Source organism: Thamnophis sirtalis, unplaced genomic scaffold (assembly GCF_051295495.1).
Source record: "Thamnophis sirtalis isolate CommonGarterSnake01/CBP01778 unplaced genomic scaffold, rThaSir2_p1.2 scaffold_11, whole genome shotgun sequence".
Taxonomy (NCBI): domain Eukaryota; kingdom Metazoa; phylum Chordata; class Lepidosauria; order Squamata; family Natricidae; genus Thamnophis; species Thamnophis sirtalis.
In genome coordinates this window covers 32,260,635-32,279,167 of record NW_028261391.1, presented here as the reverse complement: position 1 = coordinate 32,279,167, position 18,533 = coordinate 32,260,635, and the positions used below count along the sequence as shown (strand labels likewise).

At 34.5% G+C, this 18,533-nt stretch overlaps 1 protein-coding gene across 1 annotated transcript in view; it reads right to left on the bottom strand.

Annotated features, from left to right (window-relative positions):
- WDFY1 (WD repeat and FYVE domain containing 1) overlaps positions 1-18,533 on the bottom strand; it is a 32,220-nt gene that overhangs the window by 10,370 nt on the left and 3,317 nt on the right. Inside the window, exons 2-10 of the mRNA XM_087725484.1 lie at positions 16,844-16,911; positions 16,599-16,672; positions 13,215-13,269; positions 12,056-12,206; positions 10,374-10,486; positions 5,486-5,612; positions 4,141-4,246; positions 2,687-2,788; positions 1,997-2,127 (exon numbers count right to left, since the gene is read on the bottom strand). Of these exons, the coding sequence (XP_087581610.1) occupies positions 1,997-2,127; positions 2,687-2,788; positions 4,141-4,246; positions 5,486-5,612; positions 10,374-10,486; positions 12,056-12,206; positions 13,215-13,269; positions 16,599-16,672; positions 16,844-16,911 (927 nt within the window). The remainder of the gene's footprint in view (positions 1-1,996; positions 2,128-2,686; positions 2,789-4,140; positions 4,247-5,485; positions 5,613-10,373; positions 10,487-12,055; positions 12,207-13,214; positions 13,270-16,598; positions 16,673-16,843; positions 16,912-18,533) is intronic.

Sequence of the window (18,533 nt, the reverse complement as noted above, 5' to 3'; positions counted from 1 at the left end):
CTGCAGTACTGCACTCTAACCACTGTGCCACCTCGGTATTCACTGACCTAGGGTTATCGCCAACCCACGTGAGCATCTGTTCGTCGCCGCCCGTATCCCACAGCTTGGCGCCTTCCAAATGCCAGTGAATGGCGCTCTGCACGGCTGGAGAGGGTGGGGTTGCGCGAGCGGCTGTTCCGCTCTCGCTTACCCACCTCCCAGCCTCACGATATGTGTCCAGCTTTCATTATGGAGCCAGGGCACCTCCGCCACCATCCCAGCCTGGCTTTTTCTGCAGCTTCCAACCCGAGTTTTTCGGCAGTGGCTGCTCTGGGCGCATGCTCTATGGTTGTACTCTCTGCAGGCAGCTGGCCCACAACCATAGAGCATGCGCCCAGAGCGGCTACTGCCGAAAAACTCAGGTTGGAAGCCACGAAAAAAGCCAGGCTGAGATGGCAGCGGAGGAGGTGTCCTGGCTCTATAATGAGAGCTGGGCCATTCATCACGAGGCTGGGAGGTGGGTGAGCAAAGCGGAACAGCCACTCGCACAACCCCACCCCCTCTCCAGCCGTGCAGAGCGCCATTCACTGGCCTTTGGAAGAAGCCAAGCCACGGGAGGCGGAGAACAGGCGCTCACATGCCTTGGCGATATCCCTAGGTCAGTGAATGGCGCTGTGCCCAGCTGCAAAGGGGTTTGCCGGGTGGCTGCTCATGAGCGTGGTCACTTCATGGCTGTTGTGTTGTGCTGCTGTGACAGCACAACACAACCATTCACCCATGAGGCTGTGCCTGGCTCTTTGGGAGCCCGCTCGCAAGAGAGCAGCCGCCCAGCAACCCCAAAACAATAAACCCTCCCCCCTTAATAAAGCCCAAGCCATATTTTGTAGGTAAAAAGAAAATAAGACCCTGTCGTATTTTTGGGAAAACACAGTACTACTGCAAAACAGCTATTTAAATGGTAAAACACCTTTGTAAAAATGGAAAGAACAATAGTTTGGATTTATGTATGTTCATCCAAAGCAAACTTCAATGCAATTAATGGAATTCTGAAAAATATGTACATATAACTTCAAAATAATGATGAAGATTAAACATTTGAAACTCAGTGAAGTAGAAATTATCATTTTATGATATGAATTTGATAAATTTCTCACCCTTCACTTTTGCTGAAAGGAAATGACAGAAATTACTTTTTAAAATACAAATTTTGTTTCTAACAATCCCTGCATTAGATTTGATATATTGTCAAATTTTGGATCTGTCCCTAGAAACTAAGATCTAATTGGATCAGCTGCCTTTTTCTAGAAAAAAAGCCACTTCTTCATTTTTCTACAGAATTTGAATTGATTAATGAACTGAAAGCAGTTTGAGCTGCTGGTTGTTATTTATAAGCTGTTACATGGTTTGGGACATAGACAACCTCAGATCACCTATTCATAATGTTTTTTGCCTGTTCAGTAAGAACTGGGAGAATGGGTTATAACCCAAAGGACTTTCATTTATAGAGACTGTGGGACAAGGCTTTTCAATTACATCTTCCATTCTTTGGGAAACCACCCCATCCATCTCCTTGTTATAACTGGTTGTCTTCCTATTAACTGTCTAGAAAGCCATTAAAACCTGGCTTTTATTATTACAAACAGCTTTGGATCAGAAATTGTGAATGGAGTTGACTCTTTCTATAGTATATTTGGCGTACGGTTATTTCTCTAGGACTATGTTTACAAATAAATAATAGTTCTTAGAAAGAAATTAAGAAAATCTATTTTTCCTTTGTTGTATTATAATAATATTGGATATATTACTAGAAATGCACTAGCAGATAGTAAAACATAACTGTGCAACCAATTTTATTTCCTAAATATGTTAACTTTAAAGAAAACGAATAAAAAAAAACCCTTATGAAAGGAAGGATATATCTATAGTTCTTATCTAACATATGTACTATTTTGGCCTCAAATCTCAGACTTAAAACTAAAGGGCAGTAAGTCATAGTCTTCTAAGCTATAGTACTCACTCTTCATCTTTGATAGACTCAAAACAAGAGTCACAAACCCGGACTTGGAATTCAAAGCCCATTATGGGATAGCTGGAGCGTTTCGTGCTGCATTTGCCACATACTGCTTGACCACATTTCCTACAGTGATGCTGGATAATGGAAATGAAAATGAGAAGCAATCAGAAATATATTTCAAAATAAGCCAAATATTAAAGAGGAAGCAATAAAATTTTCATGTTTTCAGCCAAATGAGTTCAAATGTGGAGTCAGTGAACTTTCTCTACTATCTCGGTAGGCCTATCCTGGTTAATCTCCTAAAGACAGCAAGCTAAATCTATCCCAGATAAAAATCTCAGTTAATACGCAATGAACATTATAGATTTGTACATAACCTAATCTAGATAAATCTAATGCAGACCACTAATTTGTGCTCAGATGCATAAATAAATTTATTATATTCCTGAGTATAATTTTTAGTGCTTTCACTAGCATGATGAAGCCCTACCTGTTGGGAATTCTGAATACATTTGGTGAATTCTAGGTTGGAGAAAGGTTAACTTAAAATCCAGAAGAACTATGTTGCTCTGAAAGGCCATGAAAGATGAGAAGGAAGTATGCATGGGAGTCAAGAACTATTTCAAAAAGATACATTCTAATTATTAACTTCTTTAGCTTTCAGTTAGAAATAAAACACAGCTGGCTTCTTACCTGCCTCAGACCAAGAGTCTTTGTATCCCACATCTGCTTTATATTCCAGAAAAATGGCTGTTCACATTTCTGACAAGAATCACTTTCTAACCACTGTGGGGCCTGGAAACAAGAGTTGAGAGAAATACTTAAATATGTAATTCTGAAAAAAATAAAAAAGAACTCCCTGGCTTTAAAAATGTAAATGGAATTAAAGTACACCTTTTTTATTTAGACACAATTAGAAATAGATAAAACGTACAGTTCACAGATAAAGGCTATTACAGCAGTGTCCTTGAAACTCAGAGTGCTTTATAAAATTTGCTTCCTCTCAGATCTAATTAGAGGAATATAGCCTTAAATGGTGCACATGAGGTCACTAAAGCTGCCTCTCAGATGCCTCCTACACTTAACTTGTTATGACGCAGTTTTCACTTCACCACATTAATGAGAAATATGCTTTTGCTACACTTCAACAATTAACTTCCTGTAGGGGGTTAAGGGCTTTTGTATTTTTCAGGGTTTGGATGATTAAGAAAAAGTACTGGGTAACTGAAAAGCTGAGGTTTTCTGCAACCAAACCATTATGCCTTCTACTTTCACTGATAATTTGACATTACATATGACTTGTTCTCATTCTGAAGTACCATCAGTGTTATTTAATCAATTAACAACTGCCTTGGTCAAAAGGGCTGAACAATTGAAATTATAGGTGCAGCCAGCAAGTATTTTTAAATGCCTGATAATCTAACTAATTTTATTCAAAGATGTAAGATTCCAGGAATTTCATCAAATATAGACAATGCTTTTAAGGGAATTAATTTGAATAAAATATGCTAGTCTGAAATAAGGTTCCTTCCAATTTTTGGTTACCATATACTAATACGATGGTGGTCTCACTGTAACAGCATCTTCACTACTATTCTGGCCTTGGAGGCTAATGTGAGGGCACTGCAACTTTTAATATTTTTTCTTGATTAAATCTTTATTTAATATAGAAAATCAAGGTTATTTCCAGATACCAACATTTCTCAAATGTTTCTATTAATGGGAAGATAACAAATATGTAGGATTGTACATTTTATTTCTTACAATACACAATCTACGTATTGACCTACATGCTAGATATTTGAGGTACTAAGAGATATGTCGATGTTATACTTCATTACGATCTCAATTTTATCTTTTATCTTTAAATTTAAAATGTTTGTTAAACGTAAAAGCTTCTTAAAAGGCAATGATCTGGCAACTAGGACAAGGTGATTCCAATTCCAAAGGACACTATACTTCAGTCTTTTGCCTCATTCCCACTTTATTTTCCAAAATATCACTACAGTATGCTCTCCTGTTTAATTGCTAAATTTGATTAATTAGTTGTGAGCTAACAGAATATAGGACTGTTATAATTAGTAGACATTAGCTTTTCATCTGTCCTTTTGATATAAACAAATAACAATGTTTAGTTTTGTTCCTACCTCTTCTCTACTAATATCCATATTCCAGACTGTGATCCCTCCATCTGCTGAACAAGAAACCAGTTGTCGTGTGAGCTGGATGTAACAGAGGGCCTGCACCTTGTCACTGTAAAAAAACAAAATAATTATCTAGATAATTTATTAAATATTCATATTTTGTATGTTTGACTTGAAACCATTCAAATCTTGTGGGGTTTGGGGGGAGAGGATATTTGCTAAGAACATTTTCAAACTACCATGGTTTTTTAAAATATTGTTATTAATTTGCATATAATACCTGAATGTCAGTTTTATATTGCATGGATTGTAGCTTTACATGTACAACTGTCTTTCCAAACATATTGCTACCCAAAATAGCAGACTATAAACTCCGGGATCCCCAGTCAAAACGGTCAAGAGTTATGGAAAGTGTAGTCTAACATACTTGGAAAAAGCCAGTTTAAAAATGGTATTGCTGTCATCTTTCCAGATATTTAAGGGCTAACTATAAACAGGTAGTAAAGGACAGAATAGATTTTGAGGAATACATTTTTGTAACTCTTGGTGCATATTTCAGCTGCTGAATTATTTTACTGATCCAGTGAAGCAAATATTGGCTCAAATTCTGCAATTTTTGATAAAGTATTTTGATCTTTTAATATTTTTGCCTTTCTCAGCAAGACAGAATCATTATTTTTCCTGCTGTTTAATGGAGATGAGGTTTATTCATACATGAGGAAAAATATTAAGTGGATGCATATCTTAAATGTTTGTTAATGTACTGTTACATTTGCAAAAATGAAGTATTTAATATATGGTGATAATGTGTTTTGTAAAAGAAGGGTTTTGCATAAACAGAATTCCAAAATTTAGTCTCTTGGGGGAGCACTCCACTGTTCCTTAATGATAGAAGAGTCTAATGAAGCAAGAACCTCTACTGACACTTGGGAAATTAACAAATAATAAAAAGTCTTTGTCACGTATCATCTACCAGCAAATGTCTTAATTGCAGAAAAAATCTACTGCAATCTTCTGGATCACTGCAACTTATCTGCATATCTCTCATGCTTTTCTATCAGCAGGCTACGTGTCTGCATTAAGGTGTAAGATACAACTAGATAAAATTGAGAAACAAACAGAAGGATCTAAAAGCATCAGATTTCAAATCTTTATCTCAAACTTCATGGGCTTTTGAAGATTTCAAAACAGCATACTACAATAGCATATTTAGAAACAGCACTATACACAATTCTTAGTTGATTTGTGGCTGACAGAAAAGAGAACCAAATAAAACCCTTTATCCCTATATGACTAACACTCAAGGCTAATCAGAATCAATACGCTAGGAAACAAAATTGCTACATACTGATGACCTTGAAGAAGCAGGGTCCGACCTCTTCTTCCACCAATGTCCCACATAATTATGCTGTTATCAGATGCTCCGGAGAAGAGTAATCGCTGAACAGGATCCCACCACAAAGAAGAAATACTTCCTATATACATATGGGGTGAGGGTGGAGAGAGGCGAAGGGTAAAATGTTGACAATGTACACTTGCTGGATGAACTTATAAAAACAGAAATCCTTTGGCAATCTGTCTTTTAAAGGGACACTTTTATCGTAGCAAAATGAAACAGCTGAAAGGAAAATGTGATAGACCACAAAGTGGATAATTTTTTTTCTCCTCCTGATTAAAAAAAATGGTCTACGTTGAAATTGTATTTTTACCTTGGGGACATTTTTAAAATGAATTCTTCTCAGAAAACAGAGATCTCAATCTTCTTCAGCTGCTAAACTTAAGCTATTTTAGTACCTTTGAATTACAAAGTAAAGATAGTCATGGGAAAAATTGTTTACTTCCTGGTAAAATGAGAATTACTGAAAATTCTATAGTTAAAAACATTATAGAATGTTTTTAATATTATAGACTTTCAGAAATGCTCATTTGTGGCAACATGCATATCCAACACCCACCCCCCCAACTAAAATACAGGAGGAGACCTCACAAAGGTACAGTTTCTCTCAATCCATTTCAACTGATTGAAATTGTAGAAGTTGAAGTGTGTCTTCATATGCAAGATCAATGCTTACCTTATCAAAGCTTCATTCCTTCCCCTATCTTTTTTTTAATGTTAGACAATGAACCAAGTGCTGTGTTGGTTAAAGAGCCAAATTAAAATAAAGAAAACTCAACATTAAAATCCTTAGTGTTAATTAAATTATCCGATTTAGAATGAACTCATTCAGAAGACATTTCAATTTGCTCTAATCGATTCTACAGAATTGTTATGAGAATTAATAACTAGAGACTCATATAAACTATCTTATACCTTATGGGGGGGAAAACAAACACACAAACAAACGTTTCAATTAATACATTTTAACCAAACTGGGTGTCTATAAGCCAATTAAAAGTATATTCATCTATAAAAGCATTATGATATACAGTATATGGGAAAACTCAGAAACTGGGAAGAGGATTTCTTATATTAAGGGAGCATTTACATTTTCTAAATGATGATGTTAAAGCTATATTAGTGGTTATGCTAGCATTCCACATGACTCTCAACTCAAAAAATATATAATAGATACCAGGGATTTTGAAAATTATTATATGATTTTGGTTTGCACATCTAGAGTTTAACTGAAATAAGGGCCTGGACATAAGTGCACCTGGAAACTACAAATAAAGCACTGTCAATTCTTTAGAGGAAAAGCAGTTGGTGCAGCAACACAGAATGGGATAGTTGTGCCCCAACATTTGACACCAGAAGCTGTGTCTGAATAGCATTTTACCGGTAGATTGCCTTAGTCAAGTCTTCTGCAACCTCTGTGTACTAAGTGGTGGCTTCAACCCACCTGAGCAGAAAAAGTTAACTGTCTTAAGAAGATACATGTCAGTGTGTGGCAATAAAAATCTGATAAAAATGATTAACATTAGATGAACAAAAGAAAACAATAGAAAGGATGTTAAAGGAGAGATAAGGAAGAAATCCTTTTAAGAATGCCGAAGATTTTCTGAATCCTTTATAAATCTCTTCCTCTGTTATGTGATAGTCTTAATAATATTCTCCAGAAATTAGCAAATCTCTTTATTTAGGATTTAATAATACAGTAAAAATTGGGTGAATTCAATGCTGAAACTGCTGACTAGCTGACATAGGAAATTAATACATCAGTTATCATGAAAACTGGCTGAGACTCAACTCTTGAAAGTCTGACATCTAGTGTTTATATAGTTCAAACACAAGAATAGTTTGAATGAACTGATAATTAACTGGAAGAGATGTAACATTCATTGCAGGAATACAAAGTAAAGAATCCTAGACAGATGCTATCTAGCTTCATTTGAATATATCCCACCACTTCTCCTAACAGGTAATTCTGTCCTCAAACTGCTCCTACTGTAAATGCATTTTTTCTGACATTCAACCAAAATTTGCCTTCCCGTAATGTAAACCATTATTTTGTGTTCTATACTCTGAATTAATGGAAAACAGTCTTGGCTTTCTTTGTACATTTAACTTTTTAATTAAACATTTTATTTCAAATGAACATTTGAAATGTACAGTTCAAATATGGTTTATATTTCTGGTAGAATATTAATATTCCTGTTATAAATTTAGTTTTGTAAATTTTTGAGCGGTTGTATTAATAATCATATACCTCCCAACATTACTTAGAATCATGTGATTTCTTAACTCCAGCTCGCATAGCCCCTGTAAGGATCTTTCATGTCATTAAACTTTTTTTTTTCCTTTCTGGAATTGTTCATTTCTGGATGAACAATTGCATAAAGGCACTGGGCTCTACTTGCATCTTAGAACTGCAGCTTCAAGGAAAACTTTGCTACCCCACTAAAATGTACAACTTATAAAAGAAAGTCACCACAGACTGATAAGTTAATGGTTGAAAGATACAAGTCTCTGATTGTGGGAAACATAAGTAAATATTCTAAGGCTGGATTTACATACACATAGAGACAAACATCGTTAGAAAATAAACCGTAATTGGATGGACACTCCTAAGTGGGTTAGCAAGGATTTTAAAAAAATGTAGAGAGCTGCAAGAGGAAGCTTAGTTAGGTTAGCAAAGATAAAATGGAGTTAACTGAATAAAAATTAATATGGGAATTGTTTTTGAGGAAAAAACAATGTTTTTCAATTACATATGAATAATCTTTTTTATATGAGATAAGCAATCAGATGTCTTGGATCAATAACATGGTAATGAATTATATAAAGAAAAACATTGTCTTTACAAAGAAGATGGAAGTTCATAGGTTGTGTGTTTTTACTATGGATTTGCAATGGATGAAATCACATAGCAGGCTTAGTTACAGTGTCATCCGTATGGGAATAAACATCTAATATTGTTTCTACCTACTACATTCAGGGAAGCTAATGAAAAAATATAGACAATTTTAGGAAAGTTAAATTTAATTCAGGCATGATAATAGTACTGTAGGTAGAAAGCCAATGAACATGTGACCAGTTCTGGTTGGGATTATGCTGCCTCTAAAAGAATTTCTTAGTTGAATCTCTTCCTGAATTTGATTTGTATGAGAACATCAATATTAGAAATGAGTTTGGTATTCTGTTTCAGTTTAAATGATAATGGTAATATGACAGCAACTGGATTCAGATCTATCTCCATCATTTATCCATTTATTACATGCAGGCTTCATTACTGCTAACATAGGATTGCTTGTAAAAATTGGTCAAGACACAGTGGCATCTTGGTAAGAACCAAGAGGTCATTACCTTCATGTCAAAGTTTTGCCACGTTTTAAAAGAGTGTTTGAAATTGCCTGAAATTTAGTAGCGTGAAATGCTACTAAAAATGATAGTATGTGCTAAATGTATTGAAGATCAGAAAATGGGTGATAAAGGGGAAATAAGATACAATACATTCAAAGTTGCAAGCACATTCAGGATGAATTTTAGAATATTAATGGCAAAAAATAATAATGAATAATGTAATTTGAGTAGTCTTGACAGATATGAAGTGAAATAGTCCATGTCTCAAGTTTAGAAGGATATCCAAAGGGTGAAAGGTAATCAAAATATTATTCAACATTTAAGAAATGTATTTGAAGAATTTGTTTTAACAATTACTGGATAAAAATAATATAGGATAAACACATTAAAAAGTAGACACAATGGTATCTAAAAAGGATCCAATGTGAGTTGGTCACTAGAACCAGAGGTTTAGTCTTCTGAGCATTCGGATTCATGCTGGAGCCTATCGTCAAGGAACTTCCCTTTACTGTTTTGGTAATTTCTCTCAACTCTTCTCGTAGAGAGAAGTTACCAGAAGATGGGGTCTAGCATGAGTCCGAAAGTTGGAAGACTTAAATCTCTGGTCCCAATGACCGACTCGGGTTGGATCCTGAAACATTATTCTGGCATACTTATATTTGCCATCATTTGAAAGAAAATTCATTTCAAAGTTGTAATTCAAAATTAATTGCCTAAATTGAAAAACAAGTGCATAAAATCTAGTAAGACATTTTTAAAGACTCAAGATTGTATGCCTAAAACAGGAGATCTATTTCATTGGTTTGTTTTATGCAAACATGTAAAACATTTTAATATCAAAGTGTTTATGTATATTAGGATTTTACTGATGTTGTTCAATAAAACACTCATTTTAGACTTGGTTAGATTTATTTTATTGCTTTTAAAATATTTTTTAAAAAACTTATCAAACATTAACATAAATATTTAATTAAAATTTCAAGCTATATTTCCTCATGGCGGCCCACTAGAACTAACAATTTTAATAATTACTATGAGGAAATACTGCAGTTTTTAAAGAGTTTTATAAACTTTCATGTTTAAGTACTGGAATGATATTTAACCCATTTGGAATGAACATTTGATATTATAAAGACGCAACTGCCTTGATCAGCATGAGCTATGCCATCCACATATTAGATGGAGAAACTATGGCCACCATTATTCATCTTTTGATAATCTTTCTTGAATATTAGAATGCATATTATGGACCGAATGCGACAGTTGATCCAAACCTATACCAAATGTACTGGATATAGGGGTTATGACTGCCAAATACTTTTTTTTTTAATCAGCCTCCATTAACTTAAACAAAATTCCAAGCTGAGGCAATAATTTGACTGAGAGAGTATAGCGGATATCTCACTCCAACATTAAGGATCAAGTTGCATCTCTAGTATTTCATTTTATGTAAAAAAGAAAGATTTGAGCCTCATTCAATTGAAAAACAAGTTACCTTCATGACCCTTGAGAGTTGTGATCACTGAACTCGTGCTCTGTTCTAACTTCAACAAAGTAATCTGTCCAGAGTAGTCTCCAATAAAGGCATGCTGGGTTTCAAAGTCATATCTTAATACAATCCCAAGTCAAGGAATATGTTTTCAAGTCTCAGTAGTTCCAACAGAAGGCAAAAGACTGACCATAAAAAGTAATCCATTTTAATTTTCTTGAAAGTAGTTAATAACCTGTAACCAGACCTGTTCATTTAGAATCCCAGATAAGAATTAGCGAGTCTACTTTTATTTTGCAATAAATAAATAAATAAAATATTATGGATGTCTAAAAATCACTGTCGGTTAACGAGTCTAAAACATGCATATTTTTCATTGATAGAACTTATTTTCATAGACCCAGCTTAATGTTCCCCTGTAAACAAGACAGAAGAAGGACAAAGAGAGAAATATAAAATTGCACTCATGTACTGTAGATAATAGCAGTCCCTCTATACAGGAGGTGGAATGTTATCAAAAACAGCATGATGAGAATTGAAAGAAGTGAGCATACAGCTACCCTAAGTGGGGGAAGATGAGACTGAGGAGAAACCCTGTTTCAGAGAACAGAAATTACACTAAGAAATGTCTTTCTTGTCAGCTAAAATCCATATTTACTGATTATGTAATTAAATCTATACATTTATTTTGTTACCATCTCTTGTACAGTCATCTTTTTTCCCCAGTCTATAAATCTAATAAACTTTGGTGAAAAAGTAATCTCCTATCATATGAAAAATTTATTTTCTCACACTAACCCTATTCTTATTAAAAAGAAAAAAATTAAAAACTTTTTGGCTCCCCAAACAAGGATTACAGGCCGATCAATATATTTAATGAATCAAAATAAATCCAAATAAAATTGGATAGATCATAATATGACTTCACAAAAAGTATGCTTTTGACATCATTCTGAAAAATAATGTCTGGCTATGAACTATTTTAGGTAATGCAGAAAAGGACTCACAGGCTGAGATATCATAGAGAAAAGGCAATTATTATATTAATTATGCTAAAACTTATGCTTATATATAAATATATATATATACAACTGAAATAACTAATTAAAATAACTACAGCAACTATGTAGTACTCAGCAAACAGGTTCCCAACTTTCTTCATTAGATGTTATATTACTTAGTTATTTCAAGGGAAGACTCTTCTTTGTCTTCCAAAATCAGTTTTCTTCAGCTCTTTTCTGCAACAGCTAGGGCTGAGAAAGGAAGATAAAGATGACTAAGTAGAATCAGCAACAGCTGTTCCCTGCTCTTATCAATCCATTTATTTAAATAAAATGGATGTGAAATAGTAAGAAATGTTTGCTAAGTCAATAGAAAGCATTCTTCTACTCAAAATCATTTGAGAAAAGGTATCACCTACCACTTATCGAAAGCCTATTTGGCATAAGTGGCAAATAATGTATGAGTCTCAAATTCCAAATTCCTTATGCTAATATATTCCAAGTAACATTTTATAATATTTTTACAATTTACAGTAATAGCAAAAACTTTTAAAGGTGATTGCCGGTAGTTTCTTGATAGAACTTGAGAGAACAGCATGAAATACAAATGCAGCAAAATATTAAGACTGGTTAAACAAAGTTTAAGAAATTGCACATCTGCTGTGATACAGCTACTTTTAAGGATACTGTAGGCAAGATGCCCAGGAAGTGAAATAGTGTCTTCCCAACATATTTCCACTTCTGGTACACATCCAGCTGACAGATTTATCATGGCCAGTGCTAATTACCCATTCTGCTTCCAAGCAAAAAGTAATTGCTGACACTCTGTTCTGGTGTGCTGTACAGACAGACAAGAAATTATAACACAGAGACAAAAATATTTATACATGAAATGGAATGCACATTATTAAGCCTAGATTTGTTTCTCTTTCTTTAATATTCGCCAGGCATTCATTCATTTAATTTTTCCCCTCACTACTCATTTCTTTCAAATGGAAATGAAACATTACCTTTCATTAATGCAAGGTAATGAGAATTCCTAAGTGTAATTACACCACATTGTGAAATTAAACCAAGAAGAGAGAAAAACATTATGAAAAAGAGACACATTATAACATTACTTTGAAATCAGAAAAGTCTTGTTTTGGAAAAAAGGCAACAAATTTTAATATAAAAGCTGTCACGTTATTTTAAAATAAGGGTTATTTCAATGCCACATTCTTATCTATGGCTTAGTTGCAAACAGGATTGTCTTATTTTGTGTTGGCATTTCAGTTAAGAGCTTCTTATGAATGGAGCAACATATTGTTTTAATATTTTGGTTTCCTCTGTGAGTGCCTATGTGTGCACACAAACATGCACATACTACTACTACTACCAACACCATCACCACCACTACTACTTGTAGGGAAAACAAAGTAATGTTCTAGAATTCATTTCTTTTCAAATGAAGCCAAAATGAGAATTGCATGAATTCTGCCCTGACACATGTTTAGGATATTATGCTGTGCAGGTTTGGTAACAGGAAAGAAAATAGAGTAAGAGAATTGAGGGGTCCTTGATGCTCTCTAAGCTTGACTGTTTACTTGCAGACATTTCATTATCTAAACTAAATAACACCAACCCTGTGTTACAAAAATTCTCCTTCATAAGAATATGAGAATTGTTTACAGGATTATAAAAGTTACAATTGTTCTCTTTAGGTTCTACAGTTAGAATTCGTATCATTCAACCAATGTCGGTTCATATATATGCTTATTACTTATTTTATGAATCCATGTGACAATATTCCATATAATTACAGAAGGCTACTCGTATGTGCAGGGATACTTCATTATCTTATTACCTGGATAAGTCTTGACAAAATTCATCTTATTAAAGTCTTCTGAGATGTGAAATTCCTGAAATCATAAACAAACAGTAAGATGCATGATCTAGAAATCCTGTTGATGCCTGAAAAAAATATCTTCACAACCAAAAGCAAACAGAAATGTGGGAACCACTGACTCCTACTGAATGATTAACAGCCTCTGTCAGCTTGCAATTAAAACATCAAGGTTTGGACTACTTTCATTTAGGAAACAGAGATGAGCTTGGCTACTGTGATAAAAACTTGTTCTGAGTGGATCTTCTGTTAGAAATTTCTTGGATGTTCTTTGGAAAGACGACTACAGTGTGTCTTATGGTATCTGGATGCTATGGTTCTACTCTCTAAATGTGTTTGAAAGGCCTTCATATAAAAATAGCAATATTTCATTCTTTTTTTATTTTGAGAATAAAATACTCTACCCTTTTATAAAGAAAAGTCTCACTGCAATCAATGAAATTATTCCAGCCAGGAGTGCATAAGATTTTACTATAAAGATGTTTCATGTGGCTTTACACAGGAAAAAGCTATTAAAACAAACAAAATTTGCTTAGGAAATATTTTATCCATTGAAATTGTGACTTCATAATGAGGAATAGTTGAACATTTTTGTTCTTCAATTAATATGGGATCTATTCCTACAAATTTCCAAAGCATGTCTAAAATAATATGCTGAAACTTCACTTTAAAAAAAAAAACATCTGTGCAGAAGAAATGACTACCTGTTAGGCTAAGTTACAACTTTTTGCTTGTTTTAAATATATCAGCTTTGCTCTGTAGATGTATTCAACTCAGAGCTTTGGAGTACAATTACCTTGTCTATATTCTGATTTCCCATACAGACTTATTTCATATTTTTTCTAATCACAAATGTTAGTTTCACCATGAAAATCAGGAAATACCTCAAAGGTATAGAGAAAAGTAATGATAAAAGCTGATAAAAACTGTGTTTTTATCCTGGTCTGAAATACTAACATTTCCTTTTTTCCCTTCTGCAAAGTCAATTTTAAGGTTTTTGTAAATATGACTGATTTTCATAGCTTACCAAATTAAAACAAATGCTAGATAAGCAGCAGATACACCTTATATTTCTCACCAGAAAATGAGCTAAAATTTAATTTGTATACTGTTTCATTAAAAATACTTGCAATGGAAAGTAGAAGCTTTTGTTCCTAAAGAGATGGGTGCCCAATTGGAAAGAATGCTAATCTAACTCTTTTCACAATAGCCTTCTGCAGCACAATAACTGACACGTGAGAAATAACACTGCTTTCTATAGGACAGACTTGACATAAAGTGGTTACAAAACTAAGTAGGGTTGTACGTGGTTAAGTGTTGAGATGGGAAAACGCAAATATCAGGCTGTAAACTCAATTATGAAATTAAGAAAATATCCTGGCAGGCCTTACGATTATTACAATATTAACATACAGTGGGGCAAAAAAGTATTTAGTCAGCCACCAATTGTACAAGTTCTCCCACTTAAAAAGATGAGAGAGGCCTGTAATTGACATCATAGGTAGACCTCAACTATGAAAGACAAAATGGGAAAACAAATCCAGACAATCACATTGTCTGATTTGGAATTTTTTTGCAAATTATGGTGAAAAATAAGTATTTGGTCAATATCAAAAGTTCATCTCAATACTTTGTTATATATCCTTTGTTGGCAATGACAGAGGTCAAACGTTTTCTGTAAGTCTTCACAAGGTTGGCACACACTGTTGCTGGTATGTTGGCCCATTCCTCCATGCAGATCTCCTCTAGAGCAGTGATGTTTTAGGGCTGTCACTGGGCAACACGGACTTTCAACTCCCTCCAAAGGTTTTCTATGGGGTTGAACTCTGGAGATGGCTAGTCCACTCCAGGACCTTGAAATGCTTCTTACGAAGCCACTCTTCGTTGCCCGGGCGGTGTGTTTGGGATCATTGTCATGCTGAAAGACCCAGCCAAGTTTCATCTTCAATGCCCTTGCTGATGGAAGGAGGTTTGCACTCAAAATCTCATGATACACAGCCCCATTCATTCTTTCCTGTACATGGATCAGTCGTCCTGGTCCCTTTGCAGAGAAACAGCCCCAAAGCATGACGTTGCCACCCCCATGCTTCACAGTAGGTATGGTGTTCTCTGGATGCAACTCAGCATTCTCTCTCCTCCAAACACGACAAGTTGTGTTTCTACCAAACAGCTCTATTTTGGTTTCATCTGACCATATGACATTCTCCCAATCCTCCTCTGGATCATCCAAATGCTCTCTAGCAAACTTCAGAGGGCCCGGACATGTACTGGCTTAAGCAGGGGGACATGTCTGGTACTACAGGATCTGAGTCTCTGGCGGCGTAGTGTGTTACTGATGGTAGCCTTTGTTACGTTGGTCCCAGCAATATGCACGTAATTCACTAGGTCCCCCCGTGTGGTTCTGGGATTTTTGCTCACTGTTCTTGTGATCATTTTGACCCCACAGGGTGAGATCTTGCGTGGAGCCCCAGATCGAGGGAGATTATCAATGGTCTTGTATGTCTTCCATTTTCTAATTATTGCTCCCACAGTTGATTTCTTCACACCAAGCTGCTTCCTATTGCAGATTCAGTCTTCCCAGCCTGGTGCAGGTCTACAATTTTGTTTCTGGTGTCCTTCGACAGCTCTTTGGTCTTCACCATAGTGGAGTTTGGAGTGTGACTGTTTTGAGGTTGTGGACAGGTGTCTTTAATACTGCTAACAAGTTCAAACAAGTGCCATTAATACAGGTAATGAGTGGAGGACAGAGGAGACTCTTAAAGAAGAAGTTACAGGTCTGTGTGAGCCAGAAATCTTGCTTGTTTGTAGGTGACCAAATACTTATTTTCCACCATAATTTGCAAAAAAATTCTTTCCAGATCAGACAATGTGATTGTCTGGATTTGTTTTCTCATTTTGTCTCTCATAGTTGGGGTCTACCTACGATGTCAATTGCATGCCTCTCTCATCTTTTTAAGTGGGAGAACTTGCACAATTGGTAAATTGACTAAATACTTTTTTGCCACACTGTATAGATTTGAATATGAAATTACTAAAAGTTGCATTCACCTCAAAGAAAACTACTTGCTAGATTTTACTGGAAAACGTCACAGATGTTTCATTAAACAGAAAATCAAATAGAGACTATATAAATTAGCCCTAAATCTAATGATACAAAATCAGCACACTATTCCATAATGTGTTATTGCGGGAATCTCAAAAAATGTTTTTGAACAATGATTACCAAAGTTCACTTGTGCACATTTGCATTGAAAGCTTAGGATTGATGAATACTGGATATTGATGTGCAATGTGAATATTTTTAGCAACATTTAAATGTACAGTCAATTAAAAATGAATGCTTACCATAATGGCTCCGTTATCTTGGCCTACAAATATTCGTCTGCTGTCATGATGATAAGCCATAGCTGAACAAGGAGCTGCCCAAAGAAATGTTGATTTGTAAAGTCAGTATTATACTGAATTGAATTTCTGTCTATCAAAGCAATAGCAAAGAAATGATTTTACATAACCAAATGTGACATCATAAAAATTCTGATTCTAATTCATTAGAGACAGATATCAACTTAATTGCATATAAGTGCACTTACACGACATTGTATGGTAGATGCTGGGCCAATACTGTCCACTGTCTCTCTTCAGCCATACTCTAATCGTCCTGTAAATATAAATATGGGGGGAAATATTAGGAAAATTATTATCCTAATAATCAGTCTATTTGATTTCCCCCCAAAAAAATCTGCAGTAGGACAAACTATTCTAATACCAAATTGTTTTGACTTCTGAATGTGTATAGTTACTAAAATGTAACACTTCTTTTTTTAAAACAATTTTTATTTATTTTTGAACAAAGACAAACAAACATAAAAATAAAAAAGCTATCTTCCATTACAAATTGTAGAAAGTGTGTCAGTTGGTTACAGTATTTCCATGCATCTTTTCCATAGACATCACCTGCTTTTCATATCAAATCACATATTTTGAATTCACATATATTCATGTATATCACTATTATTATATTTCAACCTTAATTTGACTATAATTGTTTTTACATCCTTTTATATATAATATTCAAAATCTAGAATAGGATTATATGATAACATTCTATTAAATCATCCTAAAATCATCCAATCACAATACATCTTTATAACATATTCTAGATAAAACTTTTAAACCTCCTCTCATATTCTCCATGTGTTGTTTATGTAAAATTTCATATTATCAAACTAATATATCTATACGTATTGTTATCATTATTAATCATTATTTAACTATTGTCATTTCATTTTATACATACTGCTAGTAAACTAAATTTAGCTTAGTTTTTATTATACATTTTCATTGCATCAACCTGTATCTTTCCAGTAATAGTGCAGTCTTATATCTCTTGCCATTTGTAGCATTAATATTCTAGTTACTTTTTTAAATAAATCTTGTATGAACTTCTCTTCGCAACATGCTGTTCCTTTTGTATCTCATAATAGCTCGAAACCCAGCATCTGTTCTTTCCATCAGCTTATCTTTGGTTATCACCTTCAGGAAAGCTGTAAAAACCTGGCTGTTCCAGCAGGCCTGGAGCTGTTGACCTCATTGTTGAGGTCCAGCCCCGGTTAGAATGAATGCATGTGGTTTTGTGTTTTTAAACTGTCTTTTTTCTTATTTTTTTTCTTTCTTTTTTTCTTCTTTTGTAAGCCATTACCAATCACGCTCACTTTGTTGTCAGTATCCACAGATTTCTTATCTCTTTGCTCATTTTTGTGCTCTTCCTGCTATCACTCTCAGTAAACAAACTGAAAGAACCTTGAATCTCAAGTGATCAAAAAGAAAGAAGAAAAAACAATGTATCCAGCCTCCAGCCTCTAAGTGGCAGTGAAACTGCTTTTCCTCCTGTTGTTACAACTCTCTTTATAATCCTTATTATCTTCTTTATATTCCAAGCTCAAGGAAAAAAAAGCCTAAATGGAGATCAAAAACAATCCAATCAAGCATTATAAAAAAGAAGGAAAAATTTAATTCATAGGTGTAAGCAAAAGTGAAAAAGAAGACAAAATTAATCCATTCAGTTTAAAGAATAGGGAGCCTTTGCAAATATTCCATCCATGAAAAAAAAAATTAGAAACAGGATAACTCACTAAGTTTAATGTAGATTAATTTTACTGCTTACAGTCTGCTATCTTCAATTTTAATTTAATTTAATTTTTTGGGGTAGTCTCTTTTTCTAATAATAAAATTTCCTCATCAATTCAACACCCTTTCTCTTTTCACTTTCTTCCCATTCCA